Raw genomic sequence first — 15,532 nt, 5'->3', positions numbered from 1 at the left:
TCTTTGTTGGGGGCATGTTGGTGTCAAAAGTGAACGAGAATGCAGTGGAGAAAAAAAGAGAGAAGGATGTGGACAGAGGCAGAAAACAGGGAGACAGGACAGAATGTTGCATTAGCTGGCACTGAGAGTCAGCAGTTTGCGGCCCCCTGACTAAAGCTCCTGTCTTTTGTTCATCAGTGCCGTGGCTTTAGTCACAGCCCAACAGGGCCTTGTTATCGGGCTTAGTGAGAAACTGCTATCAGGGCTTCTGTCAGACAGAGCTCAACAGCTCCCACAATATAATTAAAAGAAAAACACATTCCCTCACTCGCCGTCACAAACAGGCCCGGACAGGCATCACTGCCAGCACACCTCTGCACTTCCTTCACTGCCATTGATTCTCAGACTGAAGAGGCAAGGGCCTACATCCATGAAAAAGGGACTGTCAAAAGATATACAGGACAATATGCACGATTGTGGTTATTCTGAAACGGATAGATCTGGTCCTGATTGGTCAAAACAGCATCCCAGTTATGCAATATACACCAAAGACCAACATTAGTTTATATGTCAAAGTTTGACTCACTTCATATGTAGTAATTGTTTTAAAAGAGGCAGTGTGTTCGGTTTTAATACTTTTAAAAAGAGTAATATTATGAATGTAACATTTTCAGACACTTAATTGTATGTTATTTACAATTAGATTAAAATGTATTATAGTTTAAATTTATATGAAATGCTGTTAGTTGAACTTAAGAGAACTTTCTTGACCTACTTAAGTAGGATTTAAGTACAGCACATCTGTAACTTTCTTACATTTTTGCAATTACATTTAAGATATATTAACTTGAAATGAAATATTAAATAATATACAGTTAAAATTACAAAATGTATCTTAAAAGTGTTCTTAAAGAGTAATGAAAATATACTATTTAATGCCCTTTTATTTCATTAATATTCTATTATATGCATGCACAGTTTTTAAAAAATATGTATACCTTTAAGATTTGAAGCCACTACAAGTGCACATTCAATACAGTTAAGCACACTTATTTACTTTTTTATTTATTTACAATGTAAAGCATGGCCTCTTGTTTATTATTGCCCAATTATGACAGTGGGTTTCTTCATCCAAGGCAATTACTTTAGTTAGCAGTTTTGAAACAGTCCATAAATGCACATTTGGCATGTTATAAACCAACGGCCTCCCACTTAAACAATTTTCTGGATGAAGCCGCTTGAATAATCTACATTTAGAACACATTAGAACCACAGACTCCAGGCTCATGGTATTTCATTTGAACTGTGGTGTTTGTAAACATTTATGATTCATGCTCAGTGAATAATACTGTCTTTAAAATGCATGATTACCTCGTACAACAGCTTAATCTAATTTACAGTACAGGTCTCAGTAAGAGCTGTATACATCAGCCTAATTAACACATGCCATAAAACTTAATCATTCTACTGTGTTGAACTCAAAGCCTTCTAACTATACTAAAAATACTTCATCTGCTGTGCAGACCACAAACACATGATATCTTTTGACCAGAAAGTATTCTCTTTAACTGTTCAAATCAAGATTATTCATGAACAGGATCTGAATCAAAGGGTTATTTATAGCATTGCTCCACTTTTGATGAAAGCAATCAGCAGACTGTCTTTATAGCCTTCACCTGTAAACTGAAGCTCACTAACAAAAGATCAAAACAAAACACACCAGGACTATATACAGCAAATGCATTTATTTAACAGGACAATGCATTTACAGTAGCAATGGCACAAAGACATACAAAAAGTCAAATGTTCTCTACAAAACCTAATTCACAATTGTTTTGTAGAACAATATGATCAAAAAAATAAATCATTCTAGTATATTTAGTAGTATGTTCTTCCAGTAATATTTTTTTTAAACAATCAAATGTTTATGCAAAAACAGCTACTTCCATGTCTTCATAAAAGCTGACTTCTGCACCATTCTCATTAGGCGTCCTGAAATATGAAATCAGACAAAAAATTTAACTGGTTAATAATGAATAATAGATTAAGTAATGAAGTAATACAGTACCGCTCAAAAGTCTCACGTTCACCAAGGCTGCATTTATTTGATAACAAATACAGTAAAAACAGTAATATTGTGAAATATTATTACAATTTCAAATAACTGTTTTCTATTTGAATATATTTGAATATGTAATTTATTCCTGTGATACAAAGCTGAATTTTCAGTATCACTACTCCAGTCTAATGATACTGGAAATTCAGCTTTTCATCACAGGAATAAATTACATTTCAAAATATACTTCAACAGTTATTTGAAATTGTAATAATATTTCAGAATTTTCTTGTATTTTGATCAAAAGCATAAGAGACTTCTTTTAAAAAACATAAAAAAATCGTAATTATTCCAAACCGGTTGTGTATATGACTTATGAAAAGTATACACGTCAATTAGGCTGCTAATTTAGATTAGAATCTCCTATAGCGTCATTTTGAGGGTGTATGACCACATCACACCTCCACCCATCTTCCCCTGGGTGGCACACACACATACACACCCACTCTCTCCAGAACACACACGCTAATGCTGTCGAGGCGACCCCGGGCGCAGGGTTTGAGCCTGTAACAGGCACTCTGCGGAGTTTGGGGGTCTCCTCTCATTGCTGTCTGCACCTCCGTCACCAAACCGTCCCACCGACAGGTCCGGATGGTAATTAAAGTGCAAGAGATTTCACAGTCACACACACAGAAAGCTGCAGTCTCACAATAAAATACTGTGGATGCTGAAATGGTTGAGAACCCAAATTAAACCCTGTGAGCTAGATGCATTGTAACCTTGAGTAATCAATTAATAATAATGGTTCTTATTATTATCAATGCAGTTTTGATTAATATTTTTGCATATTGATTTGCTGCTCAATAAACATTTTTTTTTATTATCAATGTTGAAGACAGTTGTGCTGCTTTATATTTGATACAATGATACAATTTTCCAAATTTTTTTAAAATGAACAGCATGTTCAAAAGAGCATCATTTATTTGAAATAGAAATCTTTTGTAACATTATAAATGTCACTTTTGATTAATTTGATGCATTTTAGATGTTACAGCCAATTTAAAGAGGAGGGTAACATGTTCGTCTTGTGTATAAACACAGGACGTTCTTGCAGTGACCCTCAGCTTCAGTAGCGATGCCCAGTCACAGACACACCCTGACTGACCACGTCCAGCGGCACGGCAGCAAAATAAACAGATTTATGCATAACAAAATTATGCAATCTGTAGCCTTAATATGGATCATCTCAACCATTTAAAACTTGTCTGAAATGATGAAAGTTGTAGCATCAACCTCTCTGATTTTATAAATATTCAATGCAGACTCAGAGTTCAAATGATTATATGTAGGTTATAAATTCCCTGTGAAAAAAGTACACTTTAAAAGAGTATTAAGTAATTTAAAAGATATAAAATATAATGTTTTTGAACACTTAATTGCATGTTAATTGCAATTAACAATGTATTATAGTTTAAATTGATATTAATAGATATTAAAGAGCGCTGTTTAATCCTCCTCAACTTCATCTTAAACCTATTACAAAAAGTGCATTTTTTTAAAAGTGTACTGCTTACTCTCTTTAAGTACACCTCAGTTGCCTTTAATGTTCTTATATTGCATTATCCTCAAGTGTTTTTCATGCACTATTAAGTACTGAAGTACACTACAAGTGCACATTAAAGCACACTTCTTTTTCACAAATTTAGCCTACTCTGAAAAGAGTTTTGTCGCAATAAAATGGTATGTAGAATATTAAAATGTTGATGTAAAATAAAAAAAGCATAACATTAGTACCAAAAATCGTTCCTGTAACATTAACAGGTATGTGGCTTACATACTGCCCTCTGGTGTAAAGTTATATGCTGGACAAAAGAAGATTATAAATCTTGAACTAACTGAATATATATTTTTAACATTAGAAATAGAAGCAGAAATATTTAGCTTAAGAATGACATAGGCTGACCGTAAATATACGGAAAATAAAATATCGCCTAACTTACATGTTTTTTACTGAACACCAATTTTAGAGTGAATACCAAAAAGTGTGTCATTGTAAGTGCATTAAAAAAATTATTAAAAATAATAAGCAACACCCACCATGAGATGAGCCATAACACTCAAATCATACAGAAGCATGGCCCATTGTGTAACGTGATGTACATTACTTTCAATGATATTTCTTCAGTAAAATCTCAACTTTCCAGTTTCTCCGCCCAATCGACCGGGCTGGAGATATGATGGAGTCGCTCATACCCAATGCAGGAATGAAAAAACGCGTGCATATTTATAAAAGATGTCTTATTGTATATCGAGCGAGCACTCACCGCCATCTCCACAGACGAGCACATGCTTTCCGACAAATCCCGCCCTCGATTCACCACGGTTCGCCTTGATTGGTAAAGCTCTATGAACGACTTCTTAACTGTCCAATCACAGACAACACATAACATATATTAGCCAATGGTAGACACAAGAAGGCGTGGCCTGGAGTAATACGGGTGATAAAAAAATAACACTCACTGAGAACAGTGTTATCAGAGATGCCCATTTATGGGAATGCAGCCAAGGTTAAAAATAGATTTAATAATTAAATGCTTGAAATCGATTTTTTACACAAATAAATAGCGTCTACGTGTTTGTACAAAACGAACAATTAAAGAGATGTTGAAACAGAATTGAAAATAATTTAAGGTGGATGGTGAAGCAGGTGAGATTAAAAATTCAGATTGCTAACATAAGAAATAAAACACATTTTTATTTTTTTATTTACAATCCGAGCATCTACGGCTAAAAACACATCTCCTCCATCTTTATTTGGCCTTCTAACTCTAGCACTCTATTCTAATAGACAAGTAATTAAGAAAAAAAGTGAGTGTACTTCTGATTTGACTTGTTTTCATGGCATGTGTTGTCCCTCCTAAACCATCTGAAATAACCTGTGCTTTTATAAATGCACTGTTTGATGGCAGTCCAGCAGAATCCAACATTATTTTCTATGCAACGACAAGAATGTTGCAATACTAATCAACAGCCATTTGAACAATGTAAAATGATAAGAAATGACTAGGAACAAAAGTTGCATTAGATCAAGTGTTTCTTTATTTGTAACAGTTTACACTTTCATAAAACACGCAGCTCCCAAAAAAAGAGATGCCAAATGTAAAATTAACTTAATTTGAAAATAAACTCCCTTGAAAATTGCCAATGAATTGTGCGTATTTAAAATAACAAAAATGTTTTAAAAGTTTAAAACCAACTCACACATCCCTCATTATTGCTCACTGTTCCTCTTTATAAAGATCTGGCAATGACTCTTTTACATGAAAGCCAAGACATTTTCACTTCCAGATTAATAGACATAATAAAAAACCCACATACTTCGTGATTTCTCACCTTGCAAGTCTTGGGAGTACAAACTCATGTGTGCTGTGAGTGAATTAAAACAGTCAAGAGCTGCTGGCCAATAGTGGTGACACCACAACAAATGCGTTCAGACACGCACAAATGCCTTCGGAGACGTTCATGACAATAGACTGGTGATTAATCCAATAATCCTGCTTCTTTGAGGAGTCAGATAAACATGAATACTGTTGAGATGATTTAAAAATGCAGCATTTGAAATCACTTTAGAAAGAGAAAGCAGCTATGAACAACATTGAATCAATGATAATACGATTTTTCCTGAAAAACTGTTAGAAATAATCAAGAGGAAAGTGTTTCTGTTAAGAGGTATTGCATTGCATTGTCATTTAAAAGACATTTTGTGCAAAATATATGCAACTGGTCAGAGTTGAGAGTGATATTATTATTAAGTGCAAAAGTAGCTCATGGTAAGATGGTCAGGGAAGCTGGTAATTTAGAACCCAGAACCTTATACTATACATGCCCTGAAAACCATCCCGCAGCAATTGCCATTTAACGGTCTTTTGCTCTCTCCAGCACTCCTGCAGCGTGAAGGCCACAGCACAGGCACAAAGCCTGGTCTAGCACATGTCTTTGCGGTTGGTTCTGTGGTTGATGTCAGTGCTGTACGGAGAGTCCCAGTCTCTCTCAAACACTGCCTGCAGCTGCTCCTGGACTGTAGGGGTTGTGGACTGAGTCGAAGTCTGGTTCACCACTAATGCAGATCCAGCTGTGTTCACGAAGTAGTCACCTGACCAGTTAGACGTGCCTGGAAAGTACAAAGGCTATAAGTATAGCAACAGGATAATACTCAACTATAGACAAAGTTTCTGATCATTCAGGTCTTCAGAAGATAAATTGTGAAGGGTTTAGATGTTTTAGAAATGCAATAAGAAGAACAGAATGTAAAAACGAAAAGCAATGTGCCGTACCTATATAAGCAACTTTATCTGTGACCATGTACTTGTTATGGTTGACTCTGGCATAGGGAATTTGTTTCTGTCGAGGGTTGGCAGGCACAGTAAAAATCCTCTGTGAAAGAAAAAATTGTTTGTATTAATTTATTGCAGACATATTAGCAATGACATATTAAATTGATCCGAAAGTGAAAGTTAAGGCTTTTATGTTACAAATGATTTCAAATAAATGCTTTCTATTCATCAAAAATCCTGAAAACAATGTAATAATATTTTACAATTGTACTGTATTTTTCATCAAATAAATGCAGACTTGGTGGCTTCTTTCAAAAACATTTGAAAACTCTTACCAACCCCAAACCACCAATAGCTATGCTTCCATCACCCTCTTTTTATGTGCATTTTGAAGTATCGCATCAGAAACGAGTGACTGAAATGCCAAATTTAGGAATAAAATTGAGGTGGTTTTTGACTTGTGCGAAAAAGTCTTAATGTGAATAATGGGAGATGGAAATGCATTTAGCGAATAAATCCCACATGAGCGTTAAAAAACGTCATGTGACTTTGCGCTATGGGATGGCATAATCTGATTAACCAGCGGACTGATTTTGTTGCACAGCATTTGAAATGTTGTTATGGTCATTCTGAAGTGCCCGAGCAAAGTCTGTCGTCAAACGTATTCCTGTATAATTGCCTCCCAGAACGGTCTGCCACGACTGCGTTCCCAAACAGCTGACATTCACCTCCGAAAGCAAGACCGCATTTATTGTAACATTAAGACCGTGTTTCTTCTGTTCTCTCGAAGTGCAAGTAATTTATTATATTTGAGAATTATTATAATCAGCGTCTTCTCCCACTTTTTTTAGTGATATTTAGTGCCAGTTTATCAGGAAGTGACGATTTTATTCTCTCTAACTCGTTGGATGGAAATGGTGCTTATTTGCAAATGTTTTATGTGATAGTCCAATTTTGCGCATAAGTTAAATTCGGAATTAGGATGGAAACCCAGCAAATGAGACTGTGTATGCAATGTGCATAAATGCAAGGTAACCTTATCATGGCCTCTGAGGTAATATATCACACAACCTGTCAAACACTTAAAGAGCACCTCTGATGGACGGCACTCACCACTTGAATGTCCAGCTTGCTCTTGTTCTGCAAGGAAGCTAGCGAGCGGAGGAAAGGGAACATGATGGGGTTGGTATTGTCCCAACAACTGATCAGCAGACGCACACGAACATTACGCTCATAAGCCACGCGCCGCAGCTGGGTATCGATATCTGCCCAGTACCTGCGGGGAATCAGGGAGAGCAAGGGTTAAATGTGATGGGCATTACAGAGTTAGGTTCAAAATGTGCAGTGATCAGACAGCTCTATGTAGACTGAGACCATTCTGCTCCTGTGAACTTCTAAGTGATCTATTTGGTCCTTTATTGCTTCACTTGGGACCAAATGAGGGCCAAAATGTTAAACAAAACAACTTGTTGTTGCAGCAGTGTTATTTTCATTAACTACAGCTAAAATTAAACCATCAATTGTTTTGTTTTTTTAATCACTTAAAATAAACTAAATGAAATCAAATTAAACAAACAAAAAAATATTTCAGCTAGTTAGCAAAGCGAAAGTTATCACATTCATTTAGTTTAAATGGAAGTACTAAAATAACAACCTAAAAATAACTTGGTAACACTTTATTTTAAGGTGTTCTTGTTACAGGTTACGTGTAATTACTATAGTATTAGCACAAAATTATGGATAGTTACATGCAATAAACCTAAAGAAAAACCCTAAACCTAAACCTAACCCTATAGTAAATACATGTTGTTAATTAATATTACTCGGAACTTAAGTGTATAATTACACCGAAATAGGGACACCTTAAAATAAAGTGTAACACTTGTAACATGTAATAGGCAGCTACTACTGTCTGTTACACAGCTACTTGTGTAACCATAAGATTGTTACATATGTGTTGCAGACTTTATACAACGTAATTATAAATGTAAGTACACAGGCATAAACTACTTAAAATAAAGTGTATCAAGATTGTACTTAAGCTGTGTAACAGACATATGTGTAACAGTAGCTGCCTATTACATCTACATAATTACAAACTGTAATCACAGGCTGTTCCATAACTTAGCTACATGGTAAGTACATTTAAAGTATTTAATTAGGTAATTACTCTGTATTATGACACCTTAAAATAAAGTGTTACCAAATAAAGTAACCAATAACTTAAGTTGAAGTACTAAAAAAAAAAAAAAAAACTAAAGACATTAATAAAGAAACTAAAAAAAGACCCCCCCCCCCCCCCCCCCCCCCGAGAAAAAAAATATTAAACTAAAAATACACTATTAATAACAATATTAATAAATATATTGTTATAATAGTATGTCAATGACACTAAAAAAACTGTGTTGCTGTGTATAAGTGTATGCTAATAATTTCTTTTTAGATGCAAGAAATCTTTTTGGGAGTGGGGAGGAACTTTTGAGCTTCCTCATGATATGGTTCAAAAAGCCAATGATAAGCAGATTTCATAATGAAGACAGGTGGCTTTAGGCTGGTTGGTTACGAAGAAGGAGGCAGGGAATATACCACAGACCTTTTGTGGCTGGAATACTCCATAGTAGGGAGATAGTTCATCACAGCGATGTAGACGAACTGCTGGGCATCAGCAATCACACTGAGGATAGACTGCAGGTCTGAAGTCCGGCCCTCGGCGCACAGTGAAGGAGGAGAGCTCTGTGAGAGAGAGGAAAACTTCCTCAATAATGCTGCAAACAACACCAGAATAAGGAACAACAAAAGCCACAAAAATTCCAATAGCATTGACAAAACGCTCAATTGTTACATTCAGTGCATTCGTTTTATCTTTGCTTTACTCCCTTTCCTGATTGAGCTCAGTTTATTCAGTGTTTGCCAGATCTCTCTTACTGATAGATAGGCGCTGGCATCGGTCCCATTGAGTGACAGCTGCATGGGTGTGTCCTTATTGTACAGGGTAGAGTAGTTTTTGGGCCAGTGTTCAGGAACAGTCTCGGTCTGATTTAGGTACCAATAAGCCTCGAAGATCTTCCCAAGATCCTTAGCAAGACAGCTGCAGTCATACACAACCGCACCCAACTCCTTCACCTGAGCATAAATCAACATACCAGACATATAAAACATACACAATACTACTGAGATCCCATGGAGATGAGAAATATATGGAGTCTTGGTGCAATTTCTGGGTGGATTCTAGGTGGTTAAGAGTCTGAATACTTAGAAAAGTATTAGCACATCTCTCCTCCTGTATTAAAATGTTTATTTTTATTATCATTGAAAGGTTTGGGGTCAGTAAGACTTGTAATGTTTTTTTTTTTTTCACCAAAGCTGCATTTATTTGATAAAAAATACAGTAAATTATGAAATATTATTACAATTTTAAATAACTGCTTTCGGTTTTAATATACTTTCAAATGTAATTTATTAATGTGATGTAAAGCATCACATTCATCATTAAATGCAGAGCACCAATTCCGAGTATGGGTTACTATACTTGGCTATGTCACGTAATTTTCACTTTCACTTTCAGTCTTCAGTGTCACATGATTCTTCAGAAATCATGTGCTGATTTGCTGAAACACTTCTGATCACAAACACTAGTGCTGCTTAATAGTTTTATGAAAATCATAATACATTGTTTATACAGGATTATTGATGAAAAAAAAAAAAAAACTATTTATTGGAAATATAAGTTTTTTTAATCACATTATAAATATTTTTTAAAGCTTTTATTTAGCAAGGATGCCTTAAATCGATAAAAAGTCAGTATTTTCTTTAAAAAACACTTTTGAATAGAAAGTCTAAATTATTTCTACTATATGAGCAATGTATGAGTAGGTGAGGAAGCAAAAATTCCCAAACACTGATATCCATAACCATGTGACATTTAAAAAAAAATGACCGACCTGTGTTAGTGACCTCCAGTCCATATTGGCGCTTCCGATGTAAATGTGCTTCTTATCTACGATCCAGAATTTAGTATGCAGCACACCTGACGTCAGCTCTCGCATATTCACCATCCGCACATCAGCTCCTGCAGAAAGTAAGGCATTATTTAATATAATGTCTGTGCTTATAAGCTTTGTTATTTTTAAGTTGTCAAGCTGACTAACCAGAATCAGTCAGGAACTTAATGTCATTCATGGGTTTTTTATTTGATGGTTTATCGACTGCAACTCGGACAGAGACTTTCCCCGAGAGCTGCCCTAGTTCCTGCAGAATCTGCTCACCCTAGAATGAACAGCTCACTTGGGTGAGACGTCACTAACACAGCCTATTATTCAGTGAGAAGTCAGTACACGTCACATACAAACCTGATTAGCTGTGGCCTCGTGTGTGTGCGTGTCGTCATTGGTAAGAGTCCAGTAGAAGGAGGCGATGTCCAGACTGGATTGAGCACCAGATATAAGGTTGAGCCAGGCTTCATATATGGACTGATGAGTGGTTGAGGAGTTAAACACCAGCCCCTCAGGAATACTCTCCACTAAAACAATCCTGTAAATGACACATATAAACTATAGTAGACAACAAATCCATAAAAGCAGACTTCATTGAAAGTGCAGATGTGAAACTGCGTGCTATGGTTAACCTCATTTACCAGTAAACCACTAAAACACTCAAAAACAAAGAAATTTGTGACAGAATGATAAGTGCCTCAAATAAAGTTCCCTAGGTGGGCGTCTACCTGCAGGGATCAGTGCAAGTTTCTCTGACTAGAAGATGCTCCTGCTGTCCACATGATTTTGAGGAGGAGGAGGAGGAGGAGGAGGAGGATGTTGTTATGGGAACAAGCAGGGTTTGGAGTGACAGGAGTATCAACAATATTGTGGTTAAACTGGTGAGGATGATCAGACACCTGTAATACTAAACACAGAGATGGATATGTTCAAAATCCCAGGGCAATGATAGAGATAATGTACAATTACTAGTCAATATTACCTAAACAAACTCTAACAGTTATCATTCATATGATGACCATTACACAGATACTTATAAAAACAATAAGACATGTAAAATGATTTGAACTGAAATTATTTAATTCAATTATTATAAATCTAAAAAACCTGACTTCATATCAGGTCAAAATCATGTTATGATGTTATCGCTGTGCAAGAATTCTAGATTTAAGCTTAAATACTTTCATATGTCAAAGTTTGGTATATATATATACACTTGTTAAATTTTTTTAAAAGTGTCATTTTTGAAGTCATTTTCAAATCTTTTGCACTCCGAATGTTTTAGAGACTCACTTCTATCTCTGTGTTTGTTCAACATTGTGGCTGATATATACTCTACGTTTCCTTTAACACAATTTAAATTAACACATTTAATTTTAGAAAAAAATATCTGTTAAATTTTGACTACGAACAGCCAGTGTGTGACTTTTTATAACCACTTAGACTCATCATTAAGTGCATTTTGTTCAAATTGTACAAAAAAAAGTTTTAATCCAATTTTATATTTAAAAAAAATGCCCAGCTTATTAGGGTTAATTATGCATGCTTATTTCTTATTTTTACATGCAGATTACCTTTGCTGTCATCTAATGTTTACTTAAAGTTGATCTTTAAAAAGACTAATAACTAGTAATAACACTGTAAAAGTCACTCTTTAGCAATTTGTTTTCACACTATACATTATAGTGTTGTGAATTTTTTTTATAGCATTTTACTACCAGCCATAAATCAGTCAAGTGCCATAATCCGGATATATCGATTTAATACCTTTTGTGAGCCGAGATGTGTTTCTCCTCTGCTTAGCTCCACATCAACCATCTTGATCAAGACATGAAAACAAAAAGAGTTGTAGTTAATCAAACACAGCATCTTAAGTTTGCACATAAATGTATTAATTAAAACCCTCAGATAACTTATACGAGCAAATACGAATCACAATCAATTCTAAATCATTTATAACATGTATAACCTACCTTTTCGTATGGTATATCTGACTTCATTGTGTCGAGGTTCACCAGCACATCAGGAGGAAATACAAATCCTAAAAAATGAAAGATGAGTCAGTCTTGCTCTGGGGAATCGGGTGTTCACGTAAACTGGATGGTGAACATTTGTGTGCGTGTTTGTGCAAGTCATTGTTCGGTCTCCTGTGTCAAGCACTTCTATACACACAGGCTTTTTGCCAGATCGTTACAGCGAAAGAGCCAGACGTCAGCATTAGCGGTTCAGACCGAACAGCCAGGTGACTGAAACACGAGTCTTGATGAGCTTGGCAAATCTTTCACATGCATCTGATTTCAAAGTGGAAGTGTTTTTGAAGACGCAAGGAAAATGAAGAAATGTTGATGCTGTGCAGGGTCACGTGAATGAGCTTCCTGACAGTAACATGATCTAGTTATCCGTTTTCTGTAATAGTTTGCGTAATCTTGTTGACAGGAGGAAAAGTAGAAAAGAACTGTTTAATTGAACACACTCATACCGTACAAATCAATGCGGGAATTGCTCCTAATCAATTTTCATAGTGCATTATAATGGTTAACTCCATAAACCTAAGAATTTCAAATACCCTTAAATTACTAGCATGATCAAAAGTTGGCTGGAAAACCTGTTGCACACCATCTACTACATGCCTTCTGCCCTCTGCTTCATTCACACTTTTTTAGCAATTAAAGGTCTTTTAGCATAATTCTAAAAACATCCACCTTCAGCTTGTGGTTCATGAGATTTTTATAAAGTAAACACAGCTTTTATATTGCTAGTAATATTTCAAGATGAACAATTATTGGACTGAAGTAACTTCAGGTTATTCGATTATCCAAGTATTATACAAAAAAAAAAAAAAATTCATTATATCAAATATGATCTATCAGGCTTTTGAGGAATGCTTATTTGTCCATCTCTCAATCATCAATCTATTACATTGCATTATATTTTGCCTCCACAATAAAAACTACACATATTTGATCATAAAACTAAGCATTTAAAATCATTTTAATAAGGCACATTATTGAGAGATAAAGAGTGATAACTGATATGAATTAAAAATATCAATGATTTACATTAAATAGCTTTGTGGTCACATAAATAATAACTACACCAAACCGAGCTCCATATTCTTACTATATCGCACTATATATGAGACATAAAATCATAATGCATTAAATATGATACTCAAAAAAAATATATATATATTTTATATTTTGGCTAATAGTAAAATAAGCTGTTTACATTATTATTGTTTACTTTGAATTGTTAACAAGTTGCTTTAAAAAAAAAAGCCATGTGTTTCACTCTTTCAGACACTTGTCTAATGTGGAGAACATGGTCTTTTGATGAGTCTAATCATGTCCACTAAGAAAAAAAATCCATAGTATCTGTGCAACCTCAAAAGCATAATTTGCCCTACAAGGAAAGTAAGTCAAACAGGTTTGCAACGACAGGAGGGTGAGTAACTGATGACAAAAACTGATTTCTGGGTGAAATATTCTTTTAACTAAGATTTGTGAATGCTATCTCAAAAATGACACATGCAACATTGTATACTGACATATATAACCTGTATCTCTAATCCTAGTGAGCTGTTTACCGACATGATACACCAAAATGCGTCTAGATAGGCAGCTCACTAGTGTTTAACACACAGCCATGGTCTATTTTTGCTTCCGTAAGTGTAGTGGACATACAGTATACACACATCTGGAGTTGCTGCATACACACACACACACACACACACAAACACAAACACAAACACACACACACACACACACACACACACACACACACACACACACACACACACACACACACACACACACACACACACACACACACACACACAGCCTTGTTAAGAAAAGGTCTAGGAAATGAAGGACATACCTGTGATCTAACAGCTCTCAAAGCAAACCATCCCGTCTGAGGCACAGCTACCAATCAGCTCTGTTTACAGACGAAACAAGTTCTCTCTGTTGACAATAACGAGGTGAAATCGGCGTAAACAGTGAGCACAGTTCTCTGACTGCAACACACTGCTGTCCTTCTTGAGCTACTAGCGAGTGCACTAGAGTCACGTGACCGCATTTTAGTACCCTATGGGTGAAAGCCGTGACAGTGACGTGTCTGTAACAATTCACTTGAAAGAAAACAACCAGAAACAAACACATCGTTATTATCAGATTACTTCTAGTTCTGATTATGTATGTATGCATTTATTTATGCAGCACATTATTTTATTCAGTACATAAATACTAAATAAAATAAATTAAGTTTTTAAATACTTGTAAATCGAGATTTTTAATTATAATTCCAAAACATTTTTGTCAATTAACACGAATGTCTTTTTTTATTTGCATATTTGTTATAAATAGATAGATATAATATATAGACTATATAATATTTTAAGTAAATTAATCATATTCATTTATGTTTAAAGAGACTACTAAAAAGAAAAAGAAAAATGCTCAAGCTCTATTCATGATGTTATGTGTGTTTTTCTCCAGCAGAGGATGATATGGGACTGCATTTCAGTTGTACACGCAGAGTGATGTGATAACTTTGAATTTAGTTTCTGATGCCAAAATTATGCGAGCATATGTTTAATTATTTATTCATGTTAATCTCTGGAGGCAGCTCCTTTAAATGATACTTCATCATAAAGGTGGCAGACTTGAACCTAAACCTATGAAAATAAGGCACTCCAGAAGAAACCTCATTTACGGAGATAATATAAATAATATTATATTTGTTAATGCTGAAACCGAACGACTCAGGACTTAATTAATTGTAAGGCTATTTTAAGTATATTTTAAGTCACCAATTTCCAATCCTTGGAAGAAGTCACATTATAGGCAGCACAAAATGAGCATAATTCATAAAATGCACAAACATGCGAAAGTGAGAAGTTTCCTTCTGTGGGATTTTGTAGCTCGCTCAGACCGGTATATCTGCCTCGGGCTGCTCGGCAGTTATGGGAGAGTCAGGAACCTGCTGCCTGTCCAGGATGCAGTCAGGTGTCTATCCTTAATGATAATAACCCCCCTCACGTTAACGGATGAGTCTAACATCTAGGCCTCCAGCTAACAGTTCATTCCTCTTCCAGAGTTGTCTGGTCTTTACAAAATGTTATTTATAGGCTACATTGTTCATGAAACATTTAATTATTTTTTTGTAGTTTG

The 15,532-nt window shown here is 35.3% G+C and overlaps 1 protein-coding gene across 1 annotated transcript; it reads right to left on the bottom strand.

Annotated features, from left to right (window-relative positions):
* Window positions 1-5,113: 5,113 nt before the first annotated feature.
* LOC306888582 (5'-3' exonuclease PLD3-like) lies at window positions 5,114-14,420 on the bottom strand. Its single transcript, XM_079447003.1, has 12 exons — window positions 14,238-14,420; window positions 12,335-12,402; window positions 12,129-12,179; window positions 11,090-11,268; window positions 10,719-10,899; window positions 10,518-10,635; window positions 10,311-10,438; window positions 9,295-9,492; window positions 8,963-9,102; window positions 7,483-7,645; window positions 6,370-6,469; window positions 5,114-6,206 (listed from the first exon to the last, which is right to left on the bottom strand). The coding sequence occupies exons 2-12, from the start codon at window positions 12,359-12,361 to the stop codon at window positions 6,019-6,021; spliced, it is 1,473 nt and encodes a 490-aa protein (XP_079303129.1). The 5' UTR covers window positions 12,362-12,402; window positions 14,238-14,420; the 3' UTR covers window positions 5,114-6,018.
* Between the last annotated feature and the right edge of the window lie 1,112 nt (window positions 14,421-15,532).

Source organism: Barbus barbus, assembly GCF_936440315.1.
Source record: "Barbus barbus genome assembly, chromosome: 22".
Classification (NCBI taxonomy): Eukaryota; Metazoa; Chordata; class Actinopteri; order Cypriniformes; family Cyprinidae; genus Barbus; species Barbus barbus.
Note: the sequence above shows the minus strand (reverse complement) of the source record. Positions and strands in the feature narration are given on the sequence as shown.